Source organism: Sinocyclocheilus grahami, unplaced genomic scaffold, assembly GCF_001515645.1.
Source record: "Sinocyclocheilus grahami isolate Dianchi unplaced genomic scaffold, SAMN03320097.WGS_v1.1 scaffold110.1, whole genome shotgun sequence".
NCBI lineage: Eukaryota > Metazoa > Chordata > Actinopteri > Cypriniformes > Cyprinidae > Sinocyclocheilus > Sinocyclocheilus grahami.
The window spans coordinates 552,650-579,678 of NW_015505289.1; the positions used below are offsets into that span (position 1 = coordinate 552,650).

At 35.5% G+C, this 27,029-nt stretch overlaps 3 protein-coding genes across 3 annotated transcripts; 1 reads left to right on the forward strand and 2 right to left on the reverse strand.

The window, feature by feature from the left end:
- Positions 1-571: 571 nt before the first annotated feature.
- On the reverse strand, positions 572-5,170 carry LOC107588929 (serine/threonine-protein kinase PLK2-like). Its single transcript, XM_016277181.1, has 14 exons — positions 4,949-5,170; positions 4,544-4,651; positions 4,342-4,458; positions 4,125-4,254; positions 3,709-3,892; positions 3,423-3,621; positions 3,177-3,324; positions 2,993-3,087; positions 2,776-2,911; positions 2,597-2,677; positions 2,354-2,513; positions 2,144-2,273; positions 1,543-1,653; positions 572-1,443 (listed from the first exon to the last, which is right to left on the reverse strand). Exons 1-14 carry the CDS (start codon positions 5,159-5,161, stop codon positions 1,252-1,254), a joined length of 2,004 nt encoding a protein of 667 aa, XP_016132667.1. The 5' UTR covers positions 5,162-5,170; the 3' UTR covers positions 572-1,251.
- A 2,305-nt stretch (positions 5,171-7,475) lies between these two features.
- Positions 7,476-8,526, reverse strand: LOC107589020 (protein FAM173B-like). The gene is made up of 3 exons (XM_016277314.1): positions 8,378-8,526; positions 8,234-8,284; positions 7,476-7,764 (listed from the first exon to the last, which is right to left on the reverse strand). Exons 2-3 carry the CDS (start codon positions 8,258-8,260, stop codon positions 7,558-7,560), a joined length of 234 nt encoding a protein of 77 aa, XP_016132800.1. The 5' UTR covers positions 8,261-8,284; positions 8,378-8,526; the 3' UTR covers positions 7,476-7,557.
- A 2,913-nt stretch (positions 8,527-11,439) lies between these two features.
- LOC107589021 (ras-related protein Rab-3C-like) lies at positions 11,440-26,692 on the forward strand. Its single transcript, XM_016277315.1, has 3 exons — positions 11,440-11,552; positions 13,204-13,413; positions 26,433-26,692. The coding sequence occupies exons 1-3, from the start codon at positions 11,529-11,531 to the stop codon at positions 26,553-26,555; spliced, it is 357 nt and encodes a 118-aa protein (XP_016132801.1). The 5' UTR covers positions 11,440-11,528; the 3' UTR covers positions 26,556-26,692.
- Positions 26,693-27,029: the final 337 nt, after the last annotated feature.

The following is a 27,029-nucleotide window of genomic DNA, read 5'->3' on the forward strand; positions in this document are numbered from 1 at the left end:
AACATGGTTTTCCGTGGTATTTTTTCAAAGGAATGGATTTAGTGCAGCTCATAATCAAAAAAAGAAGCATTGTGAGCCTTCTGTGTCATGTAAACCTTTCGTGAGCTTTTCACTCCGTTTATATTTATATTACGTCTAATTATAACAAATGAGTTAATTAGTGCATGATGAAAAGACCTACAATTTGTTGTTTGTCACAGTATAAGGTATAAAGCGTCATTTCTTTTCGTTTGTGACCCAAAAAGGGCTCACAAGTCTGTTCTAAATGCAAAAACTGAAATGCTATTAAGTCGTTTTAAGCACTGCATTATTAATACAGTACAAAATCAAGTCGAGTGCTGTTTTTACTCTTTTTAATGTAGTGCTTGTGAGGGCTTGACAGCGAAGTGTCTGGGCAGACAGTAGGTGGTGAATCAACACTCTCTTGTCATGTTTTTCTTCCCTTTTGTAAGCATAATGTGTGTTTTTGAAGTCGTTTCATCAAGCCCCTGGAGATTTACGTGATGGACTGCTTTGGCACTCAGATGCAGGGGTAATTGTGCTTCAAAAAAGAAACAAAATACAACACCTCCTCAATATTATTCATCTTTAATCTTCATACAAACATCAAGACGAGACAAATGCCTATTGCGGTTTTGCCACTGGCCTTGCATAATGAGTTTTATCGCCACTCCCATGAATGGCCCGGGAGATCGACGTACAGTAAAAGGACAAAGCGCCAGTCACGATTATTCTGATGAACAATTAAATAACGCGCGTTCACACTAAGGTCGTCTTTATTAAATAAATAAATACTGGGTTCTTTCTGATAATAAGTTATGTCCATGGCATTGCAGGTCGTGTCCACACAGTGAAATGCAGCCGGTTCTTCTTGCAACACAGGGATGGGAAGAACCAAACGTGCAGAACTACAGCATCGGATCGTTTCACGACGCAGCCCGTGTCCTTAAGCAGGAATGTTTTCACAGTTAAACGAAATCTGCTCTCAGAAGAGCAACATTCAACCACCCTGCCTTGCTGAAACCTCCTTTCCTCAACACAAACACCTCCGTTTGGCTTCAACAGAGCAAGATTTCTGCATTAAAAAAGATCTATTTGTCACAATTTCATCCTTGCCTCTGGTCCCAGCCCAGCTCGGTTCAGTCCATTTGTAAAACTCATGATCCATGACATCTCCTCCCATCTTCGACACTCCCGTCCAGCCGTAAGTAGTCCACATTCTTGTCCTTTCAAAGTATTCCAGTCTATCGTTCAGTTGCACCTCTGCAACAGCATGTTAAGTGCATAGTCCATGCGACTGCGCAGGTCCGCCGAGCAGCCAGACACGAGCAGGGTGCTGAGCCGCAGCGTGGTAGACACGCGGTCCTCGTTGATGTACGTCAGGAGGTATTCCTCACTCTGATTGCACAGAATGATCTTGGTGTGATCGTGGTAGAAGTTGACCTGCGAGAATAACGTGCGTTTAGCAGTCAAGTAGCTTCACGTCAGCATTACAGCATGTACATGTTCTTCCATTCTAAAAGTACAAATACAAAGTTTTACCTGGAAAGTGCCATCGTTGAAGAGCATCATGAGTGCCCGATCAGACTTGAGCCACTGAAGAAGATACAATCTGGGTTTGCCTGCATCGGTTACATTGGGTAAATCGCCTCCCTGTCGAAGAAGAGCAAGTAATAATCAGAAAATCTGACGCTATTGCTTAGTTAAGGTTTAAAATAGGGTCGATTCCACTGCACTGACACTACTGGACAAAACTTGAGCTGAATTCTGTAGAGCTGCTTGAATCGACTTTTGTGAATTGATGAATTTTGCAACACTGACATTGTTTTGGAACTGAATTGAATCAACATTGAACTGACTAGCTAAATAATGGCACAATTGTCTTCTGTAGAGCTGCTTATAGCTGAACTGAACTTTTGCATGAACTTTGCAGTTATTGAACTGCACTGAACTTGAATAAGGACACTACTGTCTTTTCTAGAGCTGAGAATTTCTCATATTTGAAAAAGTTTGCATCATTGATTCTATGCTTTTTCTTGTTTATTATTGCAAAGCTGATTTGAACAATCTGTATTGTATAAAGCGCTATATAAACAATGGTGACTTGACAGCATTCACATTTAAACCAAGCGAGGACACTTACGTCCATCAAATTCTCCTCCATGTAGTGGGCGAAGTATTTTAAGATGGTGACTTGGCCGACAAACTGCTCTGGGGCTTCGCTAGTGGAGAAGACTGAACATTGTCCCAGCTCTGCATAGTAATGCACCGTTCTGAAGGTCAAAAAGACATGTTAGTCCCCATGAAATCAATGAATTTTAACAACAAAAGAGCTAAAAAGACTTCAACGTACTTTTTGTCCGACAGCAGGCTCATGTGAGTGCCGTTGTTGAAGAGAACGCCAACTGTGTGATCTGACAACTGGTAGCCAAAGCCGTACTTGTTGGAATAGTCCACCCACTTAGTCACCCACTGGAAGCTGCTGTTCACGCTCTCTTTTGAAATGTTATTAGCTGTGAACGAGAGATTGAAATGGATTATTAAAAGTGACTTTGCATTTGAGAAGCAGATGGAGTTCAGATCATGAGATACGCACCTTCCGGCATGTTCTCCAGACAGCCTCGCAGTACTCGGGCCACGGTGTCTGCGACGCTTCCCATTGTGCTGTCCTCAAGACCTGAAGACACAAAAAGCACCAAAAACCCATTAGATATCGCATTAAAACATCCATTAACATCCTTAATTTGAAAACAAACAAAAAAACGTGCAACATACATTCGCTGCTGCTACTGCAGCTCCCGAGGGTTCCTCGCACTATCATTCGAATGCTGTCTTTAATGTGTTGTTTGCTGCTGGTGTCCTTCGCCGGGACAGCTGGTTTTCCAGCAGCTGGGATGGGGGCTTTACTGTCCTGTGGGAAATTAAGGAATGTGGGGTTAGGTTACAGTCTTAAACTATCTGCTCAACTCTGACGAAGGACGAAGGAGCTCACCTCAAGAGTTTGTCTACAGGGTTGAGGGCTGATTGACGTTTTCCGGAGGTCAAGGCATAGTCTGTTTATGTCTTCCTCCTCCTTAGTTGGTTTATCTGCAAGAAGCAAAATCATTATCAATCTGATTATGCAATTTGGATAATCCAGAAATGGTTTAGGTTAAACTTGGGGTGAAAGTGCTTACTTTGAGTCTCCAAGTACTTGGCTTTGTCCTTCTTTCCACCGAACAGGGCGGCTGCGGCTTTCTTGAAGAAGCTCTTGGCAGGGCTGGTGTGGTGAAGGTCTGGGGCCGCATGGCAGCAGTTAGCAGACAGTCTGTCTGGTGTGAAACCCTGATATAAGACGGGGGAAAAAACAGCTCAAAGCCACTGAATATTTCATTGTGAGGGAACTGGTCAAGATAGTTTCGTTTCCACAAAGAGACACACACCTGGCAGAAAAAGTCGTGGCGTAGGATATCATCGAGTTGTGGCCTATCCATTGGGTTTTTGGCCAGCATACTGCTGATGAGATGCTTGGCTTGGGCTGACAAAGACGACGGCATGGAATATCGCGCTTCCCGAATGCACCGGTACGTTTCTTTAAGGTTAGTAGTCTCAAACGGAGGTCTTCCCAAAAGCATGGTATACCTGTTTGGATGCAAATGATCCATCATAATTAAGCATCTCCATGACATTTACATGAAATCCAAGAGAAAAGTCGGTCAATATACTTACATTACACATCCGAGCGCCCAGACGTCAGATTCACATCCGTGCCCTTGCTTGTTGAGGACTTCAGGCGACAAGTAGTTTGGTGTTCCACATATTGTTCTTCTACGGTTCTCGATCGGCTCGAGCTTTGCAGCCAAACCAAAGTCTCCAACCTTGAGCTCCATAGACTCGTTGATGAAAAAGTTACCTGGGAAGAGCAACAGAATTGGGGTTTGTTACATTTACATCTATGCATTTGGCAGACAGTTTTTTAATCCAAAGTGATTTGCATTGCATTCAATGTAAATGTTTTATCAGTTCATGCATTCCCCTGGGAATCGAACCTATGACTTTGGCATTGCTGCCGCCATGTTTGAACTACAGGAAAGCTGTATTATTGGCTGTATTTTGGGGTTATAATGTATAAGCTAGCTGCTTACCTAGTTTAAGGTCTCTGTGGAGGATTTGTTGCTCGTGGAGATACTTCAACCCCGAGACGATCTGTCTTAGGTAGTACCGAACCTCTGATTCTGTAAGCACCTTTCGGGCCTTGAGAATATGTGCTAGTGACTGAAGAACAAAAGAACTGTATGTGAGCAACAATACTTCCTACAAGATCCATTTAATCAATCGAAGAAGGACGTCGACAGCACTCACCCGTCTGCTGCAGTATTCAAGTAGAATGTAGATATTATCCTTGTCCTCGAAATGGTGGTAGAAGTGAACGATGTGTTTGTGATGCAAGGATCTGTGCAATTCGATTTCTCTGTCGATCTGTAAACCAAACGGTTGCAAGCTTAATAAACAATTCAAGCAATGCAGCCAGGAGCAAACACATGATAACAGGAAAGCAAGTTACCTTTTCCCTTTGGTGAGGTTTGGAAACACGCGTGTGTGGAATGATTTTGGCTGCATACATTTTGCCTGTGCTCAGATCTGTAAATTCATAGCATTTGGCAAAACCGCCCTGCAACAGAGAGACAGCATGCATTATAACATGCTACAATGACAAACAAACTAGTGCATTACATATAAATACAATTTATTCTATTGGTAATCTCTTATTTAAATTTATGCATAACTATTTTTATTGGTTTATTGAATAGAAACGTAAAACTCCAAATAAAACACTTTCAAAATACTATTGGCTTTAATATATATCATGGTATTACCATATTTCTGTACTCTGGTATGTAAATGGTGCTCCAAAAATACTATGATATCACCATAATACATTTTCATAAGTCAAATGTAAAATATTTACCTTGCCCAAAACTTTTCCTCTACAGTAACATTTCCCAGTGGATGAATCCGTGATGATGCGTGACATTTCTTGCGTGGCGTGAGCATTATTATCCTCTGATTTCCCTCGTCTGCGCTCGGTGGGTCTGTGGTGTGTGTGTTCACACATCTTGCCGTTATTCACAGGCTGATGATGATGATGATGATGGTGTGTTATAGTCCTGAGTATGTCCATGCTCGAGTCCAGACTGGGAGGAATCACCACAGAGCCTCGCTCTTATAGACGCGCGCGCCGCTCCGCCCAGGTATTTTATTCGCATTGGAGCGTCATGCTAGACTCGCGTCTCTAATCAGCGACTTGAATCGCCAAGTCAATGTTATGGTTTGCGCTTTGGCATATGGCATATTTAATTTCTGAGAATAGACAGATCTGTGAAGCACAGTTGTAATAACTTTGATCACAGTACAGTTAAATGAAATGTATAACATTAACATGGAAAAACAAACTAAACAACATTATTTTTAATATGATTATTTTCAGATTTTTTTTATTATTTATTATTATTAATCAATACGTAAAAACTCTATCTTACAATATGTATTATGTTTTATTTGTCAGATTTTGAACGCATTTTATTCACTTTATATTACTTAATCTGTCTATGAAGTATGTTAGAATATTTTGTTTCAGTAAGTTTGGACATGCATGAACATGTTTTAAAGACAGCATGTTACAGTAAAGCGCTCTAGCGCCACCATGTGGTGGTTTTACACTAGTTTCACTGTGGATTTGGATGTGTGGCGCATGTATGACTCATACTATGGCACTCCTTTTACACACTGACATTCAGCCAACAGATTTACAATAATATTGTATTTAGATAGATAAGAAGCATTTAACCTACGTAGATCACAGTATGATATTTAGAGTCTAAATGATAGAAATAAAATAAATATGCTTGTGTCTTATAATTTTCCTCACATATTTACATAATGTCATGGCTAATGCATATGTAATGCATAATGCATTTTTTGTCTTTATAACAGCTCATCTTCTTGTAAGATGCGCTCAGCATCTAACAGTATTACGACAGTGACTACAGTGTTAAACATTCACGTCCATTAAACTGCTCTACCTCCTTTGTTCAAGGAGACGGCCATCAGTTCTCAGTCTTCTGCAAATTAAGGTAACACATTTTATGCAATGCATTGCAAAGTGGTCTTTAGGAAGAGTGGGGAAATGTTTACTTTTGTTTTGGATCAGCTCAAGTGTGTTGATGCTGAATATAAAGTGAAATATAAAGTGTTTACTATAAGTGATATTTATAGTTAAATTCAACAGTACACATTTATATTGATTGCATGCAAACAATGGATATTCACAGCACAGGCTTAATTTAACACATAACAGTACAAAATGAAATGCAGATCCCATTTTTCACTTTTTTCAAGTCCTATTGCTTTTCATGTCTAGCTGATCACGTCTCATGAATTATTCATCAGAGGTGTCTCTGATGCCTGGAAGGTTCTTCTATAGCCGAGTGTAAAGACATGAATGTATGGAAGGGTGAGGAGCTTGTGTTTGCAGGGGTAGGTGGTGGACATTGCATAAAAAACATAAGCTTGTATTTTCCAGCCAACAGCATCGGCTTTGCATAGATAAGGGTAATGCAGCAGACAGTGTGATGATAAGTATGTAAATGTGACAGATCTAATAGCTCATTCTGGGTACCCAAGTCATACAAGGCAACTTCTCATGTGGCTGTGAGGGAGATTAGGAGACAAACGATGCATCAGAAGATTAGATGTTTATGCATCATATCCCTAATAACCATCCTAACTGTATGAAAGATAACATTCTCGAGACTTCATTCATGCTCCTGAGTCCTTTACTGAATTTGAATATAACAGACATACAGTGAAGTGCAGAAGTCTGAGACCATGTTGAAAATCTTGGATTGTTTTTCATTTAAGCCTTGAAATAAAGCTTTAAGATTTTTATGTCAAAATAAAGGACTAGTTCAGATTCAGTACAGTACACAAATCAAATGTAAGTTAATGAGTGGTGTTGATCATGTGACTCTTTGTACAGACAGAAAAATGTGAAATTCAAGATGCTTTTTGGATCATCACAAATCCAGTGTTATTTTTAGTATTTTAAATATGTCTGTATAGTTTTTGTTCATTTTATTGGTTAAATTAATTATTAATTGTATTTATTAAAATATATTTTTTTATATTTTTGTTCATGTTTATTTTATTTTCAGTTAACTATAATAACCAATATTTTTGTTTAACTTCTAACTCAAATTATAGGTTGATGATATAATAATATTTTTTTTTTAAGTAAAATAGAAGCATTTTCATTAGTGATCTCAAACTTTTTAGACCCCAATGTAAATTGCATGTCCAATACAAGGCAGGAAATGAATGAAAACATTTCAACAATTTATTTAGCATCACACATCCAATATTGCAGCTTGCTTTGGAATAGGATTTGGAAATTCATTGTTTTGCCAGTCACACAGAAACATTAATCATCTGTTATGTAAAGCTTTTATAAAATGCTAAATATCTTGATTTCTGAGTTGCAAGTGGCTTGTTTGTTGTTGACCATTGAGAATCAACTGCTCACTGGTGACCAGTAGGCTGGTTCAGGCTTGTGATTGGTGACGTTCTGGACGGTTCTCTAGCAGTGTGCACATCATAAGCCCAGACCTGGTTTAATCCAGATCCAGCAGTGCAGCTGTGAGGCCAGTGAGGAAAAGGGAAACGGCACACAATGACTCTGGCATCCTCAGGAAGTTTCTTTAACAACTTCTCTTCCAGAACCCCCATCTGCCACATGAACACATATAAATCATCATTAAACATCTTCAAACCTCATATGAGGTATTCATATGATGTTTTGCTAACATTTAGGGTTTATTATATTACAATTTACAATACATACATTAACAATAACTAATGCAATAGTTAATAACTTTTTTATCATTTATTAATATCAATTGCTATTTTCTTATATTAACATAATCAATGCATCATGAATTACAAATGAACAATACCATATTTATACATGAACTTAAAATTAATAAATGTTATAAAAATTATATTTTTTGTTAATAATATATTATATAATATTGAAGCTTACTTGCCTGTTTGAATGCAAGCGAGGACACAAAATAAGGGTGAGCAGTTTATAAAATTGAAAATACTTAAATGCATGTGGGATTTGCAAGTAGATAAAAGACAGAAAATGAATTATACGATCCTATAGCGCCCCCCACACAGCAATCCAGCAACATACCACTGCAGGAGCCAGAAACACGGTCATGTTTCTGTATTTGGACAGATCCGTCTGAAATATAAAAGAGCTGCAGTAAGAAAAGTTATAGACATGTTTGACATAATGTAAAATAATTGAAATACATACGTATAAAGCTTACCTTACCTTTCGTCCTGTTTAACGAAATGAATATCAGTGTGTACCCCATGCCACCATGCTTTACTCCTTGAACACGCCAATAATGTGCAGTTTATTTCAAAACCAGTGCATTGAAATCCCATTGATGCTGCTGCAAATACCTGCATTTCAGAACAGGAAAGTTAATACGTGAAATGTTGCAGATTCATCTAGTATAAGCTCCAAAGCCTGCCATTTCATCCCTGGCTTACCAAACGTCCATCGCCTGATCCCAGGTCAGCCAGATAGCCTCTGCGTCCTTCTAGAAGCTTGATAACATTTAGAGTTTGTTCTTTTGTTGAAATGGCACCAGGGAGAATATCATACCAGACCTTTTCAGCTTCCCTAGCTTCTCTCAACTTCTCTCTGTTAAAGAGAGAAATGTGCAGAAAGTCAAAGCACCTTTAGTCTGAAAGGGATCCTCAGTCCAGGCATACAGAACATGGACCAGAGGCTATAGACTCCAGCGAAGGCAGATCTGATCAGTAAGGTGACATTGGGGCCGGACTGCTGATGACTGAGCCACCTGCTGCTGTGCTCCTCGAGGATGACCTCGATGCAGTCCTCCATACTCAAATGTGTTCAATAGCAGGACATATATCAGCACTGTAAAGCATATCATGGCCAACATACAAGTATCCGTTTTATTGTTCATAGGATGGAAATTAGAATTAGAAGCTAATAGAACTGTTCTAACTTCCAGGTCTCAAAGTCAAACAACAAAATGTAAAATAGAAACGCATTTACTGTAAAAAATAGTTTGGTTTAAAAAAATCACAACCATTGGAACAAATGTTTTAATAATTTGGAACAAATTATTTATAATAATAATAATAATTTAGAATAATTGTATGATTATAATTATAATGATAACCATATATATATACACACACACACACACACACACACATAAAATAAAATATAAATAAATATATTTATTTATATTTTCTTAATTGAATATTTATATAAATTTAATGATATGCATTTGTTAAATGAAACCAAAATTAAAATTAAAACTTAAAAATTGTTTGGTTAATTGAAATGAATTTAAAATAAAATAAGATAAAATATAAATATTATAATACAAATGACAAAAGCACCTAATAAAAATGACTAAAACTTCAACTACAATTAAAACGGAAAATATAAAAATAAAAGCCAGTTCAAAATATTTCTAAATACTATAGAAGTATATGCATAATACTTAAATAGCATTGTGTCACTGCTGTGAGTAATTACATCTTGCTTCTCAAAACTGAATCTGTTTTTCAGTTTATCCACTATTGAATTTTTAGTATTCGTGTTGAAATATTGGAATAATAATTGGAATTCTTATTAGCATTCCTTTAGATTTGCTTTATACATTTACACTTATATAAATTCAGGTTCATATAATGTATCCAAAGATTACATGTTTGCCAGAGATTTGAAAAAGCCTTAAAATACTAAAGAAATTTAGTATTTTAAAAAATTGTATTGATGTTTTATTGATAACTATATTAAAATTCGATTTCCTCTGACTAAAAAACATCACCATTGTTCTATGCAGACTAAATATTTTAATAATATATAGGTCGATTAGTTCATAAAGGGGCAATATGACATTTAATAGCGCTTACACTGGAGCTGCCAGTAGAGGTCGCGCTGCTGCAACAATCCGACGGAAGAAGAACTCGCAGCTCATGTTTCAAATGACCGCAGACCATAGCAAACAAACAAAACATGTGCTCGACAGGGTGAACGAAGCATCTGTGCGGTTTAAACATGCCTGTAAATGTTTCTAAATGGTGCAGTGAAGATGAAATCAGACTGAAACACTGTTACAAACTGTTACACACGCCTCATCTCAATCGATACCGCTGACAGACGCTCTAGGGCGAGACACTGAAATATTGAGCAAAATCTAAATATTAATTTGCCAAGGACACTAAAGTAGGCCATCTTTTAACTCACATATTTGAGTATTTTTGCCTAACCTACTTCATGCCGGGGGTTTTCAGGGTTTCCAGATTAAAACGATTGACGGATACCAAACCAATGAGATTTAAAGGGGTCATATGATGCGATTTAAATTTTTCCTTTCTCTTTGGAGTGTTACAAGCTCTTGGTGCATAAAGAAGATCTGTAAAGTTGCAAAGACTAAAGTCTCAAATCCAAAGAGATATTCTTTATAAAAGTTAAGAGTCAACCACGCCTACCTAAAACGGCTCGTTCTAACACGCCCCCACATGTCTACATCACTATGTGGGAAGATTTGCATAACGCCGCCCAAATGTTCACGCAAAGAAAGAAGGCGTAACTTTTATTCTCGCTGTAGTATTGTTGCTGCCGCCACCATGGCGCTGTGTGCTTCGTTGTGACAGCGAAACTACTTTGTTTCGTCTTCCAAAAGAGGACGATATCGCTTACCTGTTAAAAATCATTGGTTTCACCATTTAAGGAATCTAAAATATTTCTTACTATAATTCCAACAATAATAAAAGAATAAACTGAAAAACTGATTAGGCCTAAATTATTATTTTTAATCCAGTAGGATATTAATCTATTTTAATGCAAGAAAAAAAAATCTGTAGAGCACTTAATTTTGTCTAATTTATTTCTTAAATCTCAAGTTAAATAGGCCCTATTATTTATATAGGTATAAATATAATATTTATTTATGCATAATTTAAATACATCTTGAATTCTGATTTAAACGTTTTGGATATTTGAATAAAGCAAGGTCTGTTGTTAACATGACTTGGAGAGGTTTGTTGTTCTACAACATAGTTAGCCTACCTCAAACGTGAATTGTGAAAACTCAGTTTTTGTTTTGTTTTTTTAATAAATAAAAAAAAGTAAATTGCTAACGCGCTGCTATATAATAATATTATTTTACTCTACATCAAATGCTGGAAATGTGATAATCCGTCGAAAATGCCAAGTGTCTTCCGGGTTTAAGGACTACAAACAGCTGAACTGCTCTTTTCTAGAAAACTACAACTCCCAGCAGCAAGCGCGAATGAGTGACGTTGGCACGGCCGGGAGCGTCAGAGCGCGTTCTCTGGCGACTGATGCTGATGCTCAGAGGACACGGAGAGATTCGAGCATCACCGGGAACCGACTGAATTATCGTGCCAAATCTTCGGGCTTCGGTAGGATGCGTCAGGACGGATCCATGCAGGTTTGAATCAGTCTTTTTTAAAGCTTTTATTGCCATATTTTCATATTTATAATATGAAGTTATTTCATTGTAATTCCAGTTCTGCTGAGCATTTCCGAATTGTATAGAAAAGAATATAAGGCGAAATATACCACAACTGATTGTTGTAACGTAATAACCTCGTTCTCAGCCAGATTAAACCTGTCGTTATCGACAAATAAACATAAGGGTGAATAAAATGTATATTTGCCATGGATGGAAACACACCCTAACGCTCTGTAATGTGGGGGTTGGGGGAATATTCCTGTACTAAAGCATGTTATAGCTTTAAATCGCTTCCTCTCTGTACATTGATCATTATCATAATTACATGATTGTCAGCTCGACTGTATTTTTAAGATGGTATTTGAGGATGGGTTTTATGGATGATTTTCTAGGTTATTTCAGCCAATAACAAGCTCCAAATTTGATTAATGTCAACCCTAAATAAAATGTGATATGTGTGTTTTATTGTATGTAGTGTTAAAACATGTAGCTTTGCATGTGTAATGTGTAGAAGCAAGCTTAATAGGCCTGTACTTTTCAAAGCCAATTCACAAGTTTAGTCTTTGCTGATATTTAAACCACATGTCAAATCTGTCTTTTTTTATACCCTTTTTAAGTATATTTTTAAAAAAGAGGTTTAGGTCTGATTATATTTTTAAAAAATTATAATCGGTTTACCTAAATAATTGTTAAATTTTTACTGTAATATCGGATCTGCTAATAGCTTTTCATGCATATCTAAGGAATATCTGCAAACACCATTGCACTTTTTATATTTTGTATACATAAATATACATTATAAATACAAAATATACAATGTCATGGTGTTTGCAGTTATTCCTTAGATACGCATGAAGTAGTAGATCCGATATTACAGTAAAAACTATTAATATGACATTAACATTTTTACAATTTATTATTCTTTTATATTTAGATTGCAAAAAAACATGTAATAGAGTACAAGTTTAGTTTACAAAAAAGTGTAAATACTGTAGATTATAATTATTATTAGTGTTGTTATTCATAATTATATTCTAGTCCAATGATTATAATTGTATTTAAGAAGACAGAAATTAAAATATGTTTCTACATTGGTTAGCAGACAATTAAACAAGCATAATATCAGTCATGAACACTGAAAATAATAACAGTGTATTATCAAATGGCTTTAATTAATCCAAGTGTTTCTGTCAATAAATAACAGTTTAGTGTTGGTTCCCTTTCATGGGAACTTCGAACTGCATCCTCTAGGGGTCGCTATGGGGAAACCTAGAGGACGCAGTGTCTCGTTCCCTACTCATGGAACCATGGTTACATAAGTAACCTGAGACGTCCCCTTCCATGGGAACTTCGAACTGCGTCCTCTAGGTTTCCCCATAGCGACCCCTAGAGGACGCAGTGTCTCGTTCCCTACTCAGGGAACCATGGTTACATAAGTAACCTGAGACGATTTGTATTGTTTTTAAACTGTTAGTTTAAAAATCTGACAGTCTTCAGTTGAAACTGCTTGATTAGGGTCCACTATTATGAAATATAGCGATGAGCTTTTGAAGATTTATTGGTGCAGATAAAATGCACATCTGTGCTGCCGAAGCTGTTTGTTTGAAAGCGTCTTTTCTTGTTCCAGATGGCTGCGACACAGAAAGAAGGATCTGACCAGAACTTCGATTACATGTTCAAACTGCTGATCATCGGCAACAGCAGTGTAGGAAAGACGTCGTTTCTCTTCCGGTACGCTGACGACTCCTTCACATCAGCGTTTGTGAGCACGGTGGGCATCGATTTCAAAGTCAAAACCGTCTACAAGAACGACAAGAGAATCAAACTGCAGATATGGGTGAGTTGGCCTACATTAGGCAGCAGGTTTCACTAGACTAGCTGTGTAGCTTGAAATGAGGCTTGCTTGCCTCTGGTCAATGCTTCTCAACTGGTGGGATGCAATCCACTAAATTAGACAAATGCCAACTATTTGTAGCTTGATATTTTCTCCTTCTAAAAAGTAAAAAGTACATATTGTCTTGTGCATGGATATTCATGTAGTGGAATGGCCTAGGGTGTTGAATTTCATTGCTTTTTTGCTTTATTTAATGTAATTGGTAAACTATTCTATGACCAGATACTCACTACTCAACATGCGAAATAAAAATCACTTTGTTGCATCATATTTGGTGTGTTTGGCGCAAACATATGAGTCAGTGGGACTCAAAATGTCTGAAATGCTCAAAGCAGGTGGTGAACGAACATGATGGATAAAAGTGGCTTAGTGGAATGATGTTTTCAATGGCACTGTACTTTTGTTAGACATCCAGTGTGCATGCTTTCAGAAAACAGAAACAGGAAGGTTTTTACGTTTTAAACTGAAATAATGTCATTCATGTGCGGTTAGGAATTCAGTTTTGCCAGAGTGAATCAGCCCTTGGAGAATCATCTTTTCATGACACCAAATATAGTTAACCCCACTTTATTTTGTCCTTAATGTGCATGAAATCTTCAATTGGGATGGATTGAAAACTGAGACTGTTTTATCTAATACACAAACTGTATGGAAAGTAGCCTAAAGCAAATGCCTGTCTTGAAAATTGCTGCATGTGGTTTCTGAACTGATTTGCATTGACATCATTGATTTGATAACATCATGTGTGGAGAGCGAATGCTGATTGATTGCACTTTCAGACATTTTTACATCAACCTGCGTTCCATAGTCATTGGTTATATGATCAGTCACTCATTTTTACACAAGCACAGCTGCTAATAAAGGGGTAATTCTGTCTATGCCGTAGAAACAATAATTAAAAAAAAGAAATCGGTACTAAATGCTTGAAAAAACAGTGCTGTGGTGAAGAAAGTTAAGAAAAGTGTAATAAATGTTTAATATTATTTATGTATCAATTTTAGAAATAAATATTATTTCAATATATGAGCTCAAATTTTCTTCCAGTTGAAATTGCATTTTCAACACTTTGCCTTTACCAGGCAAAACATGTTTACAGTGAGAAGTAATGGGTTATTATAGTTGACTAAAATAAAAAATAAAACCATCTGTAGTATAAAAAAAAGCCCTGGAGCTTCAATAGTCAAAAGACTTTTGCTGACAAATAAATGGGATATTTTGGTGCAGGTAAAATGGAAAAATAATACACATTGTTTGTTTACTTACTACCGACATTTTAACAATATAAAGCTGGCTGAAAATCGGCGAACTCACCATTTAACTGCTATTTAATGGTTTTGTATCAATATATTGTTTTTCATAATCATTTTAGTTGTAGATTGTGTTGTAAGCTGTAAGCACTGGGATGTCTGAGAAATCCCACTTTTTAAAGAAATAGTTTTTTAGCGTAGTAAAGGCTGAATTATCTCAAGCCAAACATTTTGTTTTTGTTCGATTCAGTAGTGTCGTCGCATTATTATTTAAGTTTTTTCACAAAACGCAACCTAGGACATTTCAGTATGTAGGACATGAGTTTATCACAGAGTAAATGTGGTAAAACATTCTCAAAGGTCTTTATAGCTCCTGTCGTTCTCCTATTATATCAGCCAGATGTAGAGAACAGGAACAGCTGGGCTCAATGGTTTTGTTCCAGGAAGCGCAGCCGCATCAGCTATGAATCATGTGTCTCATTCAGCACCGTGAGAATAGCTCATTTAGCATTATAGATCTGAGCGGCTTCATTTCGAGTTTCAAGAATGCGAGTCAATCAATCCAGTGAAAAGCTTTCCAATCTGTCCCGACATGCCATTTAAAGTGACAATGCACATCTCAGAATGCCTGATAATTACTGTGTGAGGCCAGAAAGTAACAAGTAACTTTATTCCTGTTGTTAGGGCTAAATGTTGAAGCTAACAATCTAAACTTTGAGCCCTGATAGAACGCATCCATTATAATCAACAGAGCTGTATACATTGCAAACGCATGATTTTAGTAGCGTCGCACCCCTCGCTCTCAGTGGTAGAGAGTTGTAGAAGTGTGTCAAGAAACTAGACTCTCAGTTATCACCTCACGCTCGTTGTGGAGATGTTACAATGAACTAATTACGGGTTTATGAGAAGAAATGTAATAGGAAGTGTTCCCACGTACCTCACATTTATTATTAAGATCACTGTGTGATCACCTGACACCTCTGAACTTGCTCTAATCGCACAACATCTAGCATACAGAGAGTTCACTTACTGTATTTTACAGTATATGCTGTATTGTATGATTGTAATATTGTCAGCTGATATCCATGCCTTCTTAATTAACTAATATATTATTGTAATATTTGTTAAGTGAGATTTCTTATTTCTTCTACATAATATTTACTAAAAATGTACTCAAAAGCTTTGCTTTGCTGAAATAGTTTTTTAGATTTTCACTGAGCTGTTGGTAGATTAAAGAATTCACTGACACAATATAAATATATAATTAATATAATTTAACTATTTGTCAAGCCAGTCTCTCAAAACAGCCAATGGATACGTATTTTCAATTTTCAGTAAATATGGTGTAAAATAATTAATAATCTCACTTTCTGTCATTAAAATGCGTAGAGAATTTTTCTTTTAAAGGAGACATATTATGCGCCTTTTTACAATATGTAATATAAGTCTCTGATGTCCCCAGAATGTGTCTGTGAAGTTTCAGCTCAAAATACTCCATAGATCATTTATTATATCATTTTGAAAATGCCTATTTTGAGTGGAAGCAGAAACACGCTGTTTTTCGGGCCTGTCTCTTTAAATGCAAATGAGCTGCTGGTCCCATCCCCCTTTTCCAGAATAGAACTGCTCCATTACAGCTCGGACCTGCTAAAAACATCTGTTTTGGTTCTGATTATCATGTTTATCGCGCTGAAATCATGCGTTTTTTAAACCATATTAGTTTAAAGGGGTCATATGATGCGATTTCAATTTTTCCTTTCTCTTTGGAGTGTTACAAGCTCTTGGTGCATAAAGAAGATCTGTAAAGTCGCAAAGACTAAAGTCTCAAATACAAAGAGATATTCTTTATAAAAGTTAAGAGTCAACCACGCCTACCTAAAATGGCTCGTTCTAACACGCCCCCACATGTCTACATCACTATGTGGGAAGATTTGCATCGCCGCTCACTCTAGCCGCCGGCCTCCGCTCACTCTAGCCCGCCGTGTGTGACGCTGTGTTTCGTTGTGAAATCCAAACTACTTTGTTTGGGCTTCCAAAAGAGGACACGACTAGAAATCAGTGGTTAAGTTGTATTTACAACACTGTTCCAGAACAGTTCAACCCAAATATTCAAATGTGTGCAGCGCATTTTATGGAGGACTGTTTCCTGATCCTGGGAGAGTAGACTACAATGCCGGCTGTTTTTTTATATTTAAAGGATTTGCCACTGACGATTCAAACGCAAGTTTTGCGCAGTGTAGAGAAGTGTCTGCATCACAAATGCAGACATGGTTTTGTTTACGCGGCGCGATGCAACGCAACGCGTAAAAAGACAGTATAAATCATTATAATCCGTAATGATGTCCCCACTGGATGCAACAAATGCCTAATTTATATTGGGTTTTAATGTTTTTGTCTCGTCGCTCCGGCCGGGACAAGGCATCACAGTATGGTAAGGGGCGTAACATTTCCGTCACACACTTGAGGTATTCGGCCAATCACAACGCACTGGATAGCTGGCCAATCAGAGCACACCTCGCTTTTCCGAACGATGAGCTTTGTAAAAATGTATGCATTTCAGAAAAGCGGGGCATAGAGGAGAAACAATAATGTACAGTATGTGGAAAATAATGTGTTTTTTGAACCTTAAACTGCATAAACACATTTCATTACACCAAATACACAAAATAATGTTCTTTTTAGCAACATTCTATGACCCCTTTAAACTTCTGATATACGGTTTTCTGAGCGCACACAACCAAAGCACACGGACAGAAAGCGGCTGTCACAGCATGTGAGTACTAAACTAAATTCTCATTCACACACAAGTTTACGTTGAAAACACTGGAGTTACAAAAACAGTCGGTTATGTCTGTGAAGGTAAACAGCTGGGAAATAAATTGCATGTTTATTTTAGATCTGTGGCAGCAGCAATATACATTAAATAAATCAATAAATCCACTGCTCTCTTGTCTCCTCTGAGGCTGGGACTGTAAATAGTGTTCTGTGCTCGTCTGTGCAGCCAAAGACAGAACAGTTAGCATGTTTTGCTCAAACTTTCGCCATGGCATTATACCGTTGTCGCTTGCGAAATCAAAATAACGGCGCCGTGGGTGGAAACATGCAGATTAAGGGGTGGTAATATTATAATGAGATCCCTTTGCCACGTCACCAAGGGAGCAAAATCAGACTTGCAAAAAAAGGCTTACCAAAACAAAGTTACTAGGTTAATCTTTTTCACGTTTCCTTGGTTAGTAGATGCACCGAGGACCTGATTATAGCACTTAAAACCAGGAAAATTTCCTTTTAAACGTTGTGATGTCATTAAGGTTTTTAAGTGAATTTTGAGTAAATATTGTGTATAATAATTCTTAAATGCTATCATTAAATTGCATATATATATATATATATATATATATATATATATATATATATATATATATATATATATATATATAAAATAAATATTTAGCCAAATACCTCTCAAAAAACATATAAATACATAGAATTAATATAATTTATAAATTAGTCAAGCAGGTATGGATATCACCTGACACTCTTAAAACTGTCAAATATCTTATCACTGCTTGCAATCACTGAAAGCAAACAAAGAAAAGACATGTTTGCTTTCTGTCTTGTATTTTATCGTTTATAGCCTACTTATTTGCTTATTAAATTAACATATAATGCCTGTAATCTTATTTGAAGTCATGGGATGGGAGTGTTATTATTATCAGTTTAGTATTGAATTCAAAACTCTACCAGTCCTGTGCTTTAAACGCTTAATTTCTTCCCAAAAACTCTGTTCTCTGTCGTCCGTGTGCTTTGTGGTCAGAGGAGACGCCACCACTGATGACATGACTATTCATCTTGAGCTATTTTTACACTCACTCGTTCAACCACGAAGCCTTTTGGGAGAAATCGTAGCGGTAGAATGAGGTGAGTGAGTTCACGTGTGCACGTGTGTGTGCTTCTTTTCCCTGTGGCATACGTCTCCTTTCATTCACAGAGATTTTCTCTATGCTCTAGTGTGCACGCCGTTCTGAAATCAAAAGTCCTAAAAGCGATGCTAAATTTGCTCGCTTGAATGGTGCCTGTGTTGTTGTTATAAGAAATCTGAAGAACCAAAAGAAAGCTAAAGGCCTTTCAGCTTAAAGAAAACAGACATTTGAAAACTGAATTGATCATTGAAACAATATTAATATTCTTTCGAAAATGAAATCATCTTTATTCATGCCTAGGAAAATATAAGTGTTATAAAGTGTAATAAATATATATTATTTATATAAGTAATAAATAAAAATTACACACACACACACACACATATATGTGTGTGTGTGTGTGTATGTGTATATATATATATATATATATGCCATTTTAATATATACTGTACATATATATTGGCAGAAAAAAAATTATTTAACATTAAAAAATTTTTTACAAATAATTTCATTTTAATTTAATTTTTAAATGCATGCCCTTTTAGTTCAGTTTTTCAAAATGGAATAATATTTATTCATAACAATTTTTAAAAATTGTGCACATCTGACAGGCAAAAACAAAACCACAATGAGGGTTCTCACCTATTGTAAACTATAAAAGGAAAGCAAGGTTGGCACACCACAGCTCCAAAAATATTTATTTCATGTTCTCACCACAGGTGATACTGCAATTTGAAAAAACTAAATTTTTCATTATTATTCTTTTGGAAAATTGAATAATATTTATTCATAACAATTTTTAAAAATTGTGCACATCTGACAGGCAAAAACAAAACCACAATGAGGGTTCTCACCTATTGTAAACTATAAAAGGAAAGCAAGGTTGGCACACCACAGCTCCAAAAATATTTATTTCATGTTCTCACCACAGGTGATACTGCAATTTGAAAAAAATTTGGATTGGAACCAATAAAAAATCTGCCATTAAAATGTCCTAATGCTCATTGCTTGTTTTAGTCACATTTGCTTATGTCAAAAATACATCGCCAGACACAAGCATATTACGACACATTGAAGCTACTGTAAATCGCTTCCATTATAATCAATGATGGTGTCTGCTCTAGTTTGCTTGGAGTCAGATTTTTATAAATCTGCAGTAGATGTACTGCAGTATAAACTGTATGAGTTTTACAGTTAATCATTATCTGTAGTGATATTGTAGGTGACATTTCTTTATCGCCTGTCATGGTTCTCCGTCTCTTTGAATTTCTTTGCCAGCGTGAATTGATTTCTTTAAAGATCCCTACTCTAGTGTCTCTCCCTCAGACTGTGAAAGTGTCAGCTGTTTTTTTAGCAGTCTTCATTTGCTCAGCTGCTGATCTTACGTATTTTCACTCACTCACAGCATTCACTATTCTAAATCAAATCAGTCCTCATGGTCTAGCAGCGGCCCCGCTCCCAACCGGCCCCAGAGGACAGAGGTAACAGCCTATCTCCTAAATGGTGCGCTCACGTTAATTCATTTTTTTTAATTCATTGGCCCAATGAAAGGATAAAGGGTTAGTCCACACAAGTCACAGATCAATAAAACTCAGCGTGGGATCTGGAGCGTCTCCAGACGCATGAATCTCTCGGATGGCGTGCAAACGGACCGGCCCTGTCAGAATGAGGGCGACGCATTAACGAACATGCTCTTCATTACCTTAATGATGGCACCACCACTTTGTCATAAAGGAAATGAGAACGGCACTCTGTCTGTTCTATTCCTTTAATGTTCAAAGGAGGAAAATCCAACATCATACATATATACATATACATACATATACATTAGGGTTGTCAAAAAAAATAGAATTTCGAATATTCGTCATATTTAAAATAAAAATCCACATTCGAAGGCAAAAATGTTGCATTCGAATTTTAGGTGTGCGTTAAGGAGGCTGCCTTATCAGTGGCGCACGAGATGCGATGACGATGTAAGCGTCGTTGCATTTGAATGTTTTTGTTAGCCTATCCAGTTAAAGCCACTAGATGCGGCGCTGCTGCGTTGTTAATTGCAAATATTGCGGGAAAAGAGAACATCAATGCGGAGATGTTGTTTACGTTAAAACTGAAACCAAGCCGTTCACACAGAACGCATATTTATCGCATTTTCTAGAGGGACATCTATCACTGTTGCACTCCCGTCTCGCACAAAAGAGCCACATGTTTAGAAAGCCATGTAAAATTAAAGCAAGTTCAACTTTGAAAATACATATCTCGAGACTTTATGGCGGGTTTTTTCCCCATCCCACTGCAACTTGTGTTTTTAAATGAAAAATATACTCTGTGTGATTGGCTTTCGGCCTTTTGTATTAAACTATACATACATGCATGATGCTGTTTTGTTTATAGTTGTTTAAGCAACTTAATTAATTATAATTGGTTTATAAACATTATTTTAAACATTATGCACTTTTTTTCACAGTCATGTTATCGTGCATTAGTAATATTTTGCTCGATGCGCCCTCTTGTGGCCTCAGGAGAGAATCCATAAGCTTTTCTTCACCCTAACTGAAATATAATTCGAATTTTGATAATATTTAAGTACAAAATTAGAATTTAGTTTTTCAGCCATTGTGACAGCCCTAATATACACACACACACACATATATATATATATATATATATATATATATATATATATATATGTTTTGTTATATTGCAATATAAATTAAAACTATTAAATATGCCTTGATATTTGCTTGCTTTAAAGAAAAACATACATTAACTACTTTTTAACTAGATTTTTGTGTTATTAGTTTTTAGTTTAGTTTTTTTGTGTGTGTGTGTAAAACACAATAAAAATCTTATATATTTTTGATCAAATAAATGCAGCTTTGCTGAGCATTAGAGACTTCTTTCAAAAACAATATAAAATCTCACTGACCCCAAATCTTTCTTCCTGTGTCACAGTGTATGAGGTTTTTGTGGCGTCTCCATTTTAAGTCACAGCGCTTTTGACAGCTTGACCTTTCAACAGCACCAGTCCCACATCTGAGTCTGTTACAGTAATGACTCCATCATCTTCACTCTCTTTTAGAGAACATCATTTCAGCCTTTTGTTTGCGAACCAATGAGTCAGAGACAGAAAAGGCAGTGCAACGAATCTGAGCTAAGAACATTTATTACAAGCATCTTGTGGGTTTTTAGAGGCAGGGAAATTATTTTTAAAGCAAGCTAATTTTCCTTTTTCCAAACATGTTCATCACTTCATATATTGTAATTTTGACCAAAATAGTTAGTTTATATGTGACCCTGGAGCACAAAAGCAGTCTTAAGTCGCTGGGGTATATTTGTAGCAATAGCCAAAAAATACATTGTATGGGTCAAAATTATCGATTTTTCCTTTATGCCAAAAATCATTAGGATATTAAGTAAAGATCATGTTCCATGAAGATATTTTGTAAATTTTCTACTGTAAATATATCAAAACTTAATTTTTGATTAGTAATATGCATTGTTAAGAACTTCATTTGGACAACTTTAAAGGAGATTTTCTCAATATGAATTTTTTGCACCCTCAGATTCCAGATTTTCAAATAGTTGTATCTCGGCCAAATATTGTTCTATTATCCTAACAAACCATACATAAATGGAAAGATTATTTATTCAGCTTTCAGGTAATGTATAAATACCAATATCAAAAAATTGACCCTTATGACTGGTTTTGTGGTCCAGGGTCACATATGTTTTAGTTACTGTATTACTGTTTTGTCTGGATGTGGTGTTGCTTACACGTATTAATCCTGATTTATTCCCTGAGCAGTTTTAACATTGACGTCTCTCTGCTCACGCTGACTCACATTAGTGTCATACTTCACTAGCATTACGTGTGCCGGATATGAAGCTCTTCCACTTGCATTAGTCTCACATGAATCATCCATCTGCTTCACACATTTTATAGCACTCTCTCTTTTTGGAAAATAAAGTACTATTAAAAGTAGGACTGTCAATTTACAATGCTGATTTAATTATTTAAATCATTAATCACTTATTTTTTTGTTTTTATTTATTTTAAAATATACTTTATGATTTATTTCTTCATAGACTTCTAAAGATATGTTTTCTCATGTCTGATTTTTTTTAGAGAATAAAGTACATAAAAATAGGACTGTCAATGTAAATTGTTAATTTGATTAAAACAGTAATCATTTTTTATTTTATAATTTATTTAAAATATTTTAATTATTTGTAATTGATTTCTAAAGCTATGTTTTCTTATGTTGTATTTTTTTTTATAGAATTGGGTATATTAAAATCAGGACTGTCATTTAACATTTTAATTTAATTATATTAACATTTTTTGTTTTTATTTTATTATTAATTTTAAAATATATGTTTATTATTTAATCATTATTTTTAATAGGCTGCTAAAGCTAAGTTTTCTCATGTTTGTTTAGAGAATAAAGTATGACTTTCGATTTAACATGTTTAATTATTTAAATTATTATATTTTGTCTTATTTATTTTATTATATATTGTTTATTATATCATTGACTTCTAAAGCTACATTTTCTAAAGTCTATTTGGTAAATGTTTTGAGAATAAAGTACTATGAAAAATAGGGCTGTCAGTTTGTCATGTTGATTTATTTATATTATTAAATTAGTTTTTATTTATCATTTAGTTTTTATTAATTTTTTCAATTCATTATTTACTAATTACTTTCTAACGCTAATTCTTATGCCTATTTGGTGAGGTTTTTTAAGAGAATAAAGATTTTATTAAGAAGGACTGTCAGTTTTACATGTTGATTGAATTATATGAATTATATAATGAATTGATTTGTTTATTTATTTATTTGTATGCATTTTTAGTATTTGATCATTATTTATTTATTGACTTCTAAAGCTACTTTGTCTAATCACAATTACATTTGGTGATTTACTTGTCTGACAGAAAAATGGGATCAGTTTGATTAATAAGTGTATCATGATGTGATTACATTTTTAATTGATCGACAGCTCTAATTTAAACTCAAGCAGACTGTAGGAGTTATATGTACCTATTATACATATAATAGGTACATATTATATGTATGAGTTATATGGATGACAGTGAATCTGAGCATGTTTTTCTCTCTGGAGGGCTCGTGGATGAGTCTGACCAGCTCCTGCTCCGGGAGCGACCGCATTTCGTTTGCTCTTATCAGCGGCTCTGTTTGCGGTAATTAGAGCTGTCCACTTCAGTCTGTGTGTGTCCAAACAGAAGCCTTTCACAGAGCCATAAAGAGACGCTCAGAGCCCATTTTATAATTGCTTGCGGTAGTAGATCATCATAAAGCCTCCTAATGGAGCCTGATGCTTTATCTTATGGCTGGCCATTCTGTGAGTGAGTGAGTGAGTGTGTGTGTGTGTGTGTGTGTGTATGAATAAGGTGGGTGGTGGCTCATTGGATCTGTCTGTGGTAGATAAGAGCGCACACTCTGCAGGCCAAGCAGGATTGGGGTTTTGGCGGTTAGTCACGGTCCGCTGCACACTAGAGGGCAGTATTAGTGGCACACGGGAAGACTATTTACAGTCAATATGAAATCCAAATTGACTTGATGTACTGACATGCACATCTTGGTCTTTTTGTAGTCTTATTGATTCATCAATGCACATTAATATAAAGATAAAAATAAAAGTCTTTGTAATTTGTGACAAGACTGTACTAACGTATTCCACCTCTGAAACAGCTTCTTTGTTGCTCATGTCGGCAGTCTGTCCTTTTTCAATCTCTCCAGCTTGTTTGTCATATTTTAGAGGTGAAATATGTTGCGATTGGTTTTATTTAGAAATTTAAAGCACCGTTGGGGTTCGTGATCAGGGTTATTATCAGTTGACAAGACTAAAACCATAAAAAAAGTTTGTTACTCGAAATTAAAATAAACATTTTATTTTAAATAATACAAAATTAAAAAAATGTATTTCAGCTGATTTCACTTATTTCAAGGAAATATATAAGGCAAATATAAGGCAAGGAATTATTTCTCAATTTCATTTAGCTTAACTTTATGTACTAAAATAACAAATACAGAGAAAAATTACTCAAATGAACAAGGATTAAAATAAAAAACTTTAATAGTATCTGAATAATATTAAAATGACAATGTTTTTGCGGTCTATTCAGCATTCATGGACAACAATTCCAGTAAAACAGCAGTATGGCGATTGTGTTCATGTTAATTCATTTCTGTGTAAATATTTTTAACTTTTTTTTCCCGTGACCTTTTGTGTAAAGCAGTTATAAAGGTTATAAAAATATATTTAAATAAATAAATTTTAAATAATGTTGCATTCATTTTGTACTCTTTTTATGTAGATTGATATTTACAAAAAATAATATATATGTAGAAGGGTTGAAACTGAGCTCATTATAAGCTCATTAATATTTAGTAATATTTCAGTGCTCAGCAACTAGACCCACCCAACCAACAATCATTACAAAGTCAGAGAGAAAGTAGAGTTGGTCATGTAAAATAAATTCTGCTGTTATCAATGCAAGAATCCTTGACTAACATTATAACTGGACAGCTGGGAGAAATTATATGCTACGAAAGTGTAAAATACGACCCTTTAAGCTCCATAATTTGCTCTATTGCATCCACCCACCCAGCCGGTGCTACTGAAGCATCCTGCTACTGCTCGATCGTCATGGTAACTCCTGGCAGGTCTCCGCTTTTCCTCCTTGGCCCTGCTAAATTTGGGAACAATCTGGAAGACGTTAAATGTTAAATGACTCTCCTTCATCACGCCTGCTGAAATGTTAAATGAATATTTAAATGAAATGAAGAAATACCTATTATACCTTCAATCAAATGTCAAATTTGCTTTGGGATTCTCTATACAATAATTTACTACAGTGAAATTTCTGTAGAATTTACTTTGAAACAACTTTCACCTAGAAATTGCTAGCAAATACTTACATAGAAATGGCAAGCAACACACTGAATTAAACATGACATTTTGAAGTAGAAAGACTGAAATACTATATGCTTGTAAACATACTCCAATAATCTGTTTTTTTTACAATGTACTTTGAAAAAAAAAATGGTGTGGAATCAATTTACTTTGAAACTGAATTAAATGTGCAATTTTTAAGTAGAAAGACTGAACTTGTATTTTCTTGTAAAATGTACTCCAATAACAACTGAAAAATCATAGATACAGGAATCATAAATTCTAGCAAAATAGCATAGTTACTGCTGAAATATCATAGTAAATTAATAAAGAAGATTGGTGTAAACTATGATGAAAAGTATGGAAGCCCTTTTCTGCCACAGAATAAAAAATAAAAAGGTAATTGTGACTTTTTAATCGCACAATTCTGACCTTTTCCCCACAATTATGAGTTTATGTGTCATGTGTCACAATTCTGACTGTTTCTCTCAATTCTGACTTTTTTCTCAGAATTCAAAATATATAATAAAAATAATATTTAAAAATTAATCAAATGTAATATATAATTATTTATATTAGTAATATTTATATTATTAATTATATATATATATATATTATAAAATAATTACATTTATTTAGTAAAATATAAATATAATAAAATTGAGTTTATATCTCACAATTCTTTTTTTGTTTCTGTCACAGAATAAAAGATAAAAAAGGTTAATTGCGACTTTAAAGTAAGATAAAAAGTCACAATTATCTTCTTCTTTTTAAATATTTTTTTTTTATTCTGTGGCGGAAACTGGCTTCCGTTTTTTTAAACCCTTAAAAATGAGTGTCCAAACTAAGAAAGCTGTTTTGTGTGTTTTTTTCAGGATACTGCGGGGCAGGAGAGATACCGCACCATCACCACGGCGTACTATCGTGGAGCCATGGGCTTCATCCTCATGTATGACATCACTAACGAGGAGTCGTACGGAGCCGTGCAGGACTGGTGAGTGACCCAGAGCCGTGTGGGAGGAGGAGATGCGATCGCAGCCAAAATCCCTGGACAAATCCTCACGGCCATACAGTGATCACGCAGAGCCGCTTCTGCTGTAGTTGAAGCATTTCTGCATAACAGATTGTGTGTGTGTGTGTGTGTGTGTGTTAGCAGAACAAAACTGCAGTGTTTAAGAGAACTGTATGTCAGTTATTGTTCCACCAACACAAACGCCGTGAGTCTGACAGCCCGGAGGAAAGAGAAAAATATCTCATTACAGTGCTTTAGTGACTCATTATAAGGCTTAAATGTGTGTGTGTGTGTTCACACCACTGTATATATTAGTTCTGTGAAACGATTAATCGCATCCAAAATAAAAGTTTTTGTTTACTTAATAAATGTTTGTGTGCTGTGTATATTTATTATGTATATACACACACATACGGTATATATTTTGAAAATATTTACATGTATTTACATGTCTATATTT

What these genes read in the sequence shown, in the direction of transcription:
- LOC107589020 (XM_016277314.1), bottom strand. Translation starts at nt 8,260, where the DNA reads ATGACCGTGTTTCTGGCTCCTGCAGTG. An exon ending in TGTTTCTGGCTCCTGCAGTG is followed by an intron (nt 7,765 to 8,233) that starts GTATGTTGCTGG and finishes TTCATGTGGCAG; the next exon opens with ATGGGGGTTCTGGAAGAGAA.
- LOC107588929 (XM_016277181.1), bottom strand. Translation starts at nt 5,161, where the DNA reads ATGGACATACTCAGGACTATAACACACCATCATCATCATCATCATCAG. An exon ending in CAAGTACTTGGAGACTCAAA is followed by an intron (nt 3,088 to 3,176) that starts GTAAGCACTTTC and finishes TGCTTCTTGCAG; the next exon opens with ATAAACCAACTAAGGAGGAG. An exon ending in CTGCAGTAGCAGCAGCGAAT is followed by an intron (nt 2,678 to 2,775) that starts GTATGTTGCACG and finishes TTGTGTCTTCAG; the next exon opens with GTCTTGAGGACAGCACAATG.
- LOC107589021 (XM_016277315.1), top strand. Translation starts at nt 11,529, where the DNA reads ATGCGTCAGGACGGATCCATGCAG. An exon ending in GTCAGGACGGATCCATGCAG is followed by an intron (nt 11,553 to 13,203) that starts GTTTGAATCAGT and finishes TTCTTGTTCCAG; the next exon opens with ATGGCTGCGACACAGAAAGA. An exon ending in GAATCAAACTGCAGATATGG is followed by an intron (nt 13,414 to 26,432) that starts GTGAGTTGGCCT and finishes TGTTTTTTTCAG; the next exon opens with GATACTGCGGGGCAGGAGAG.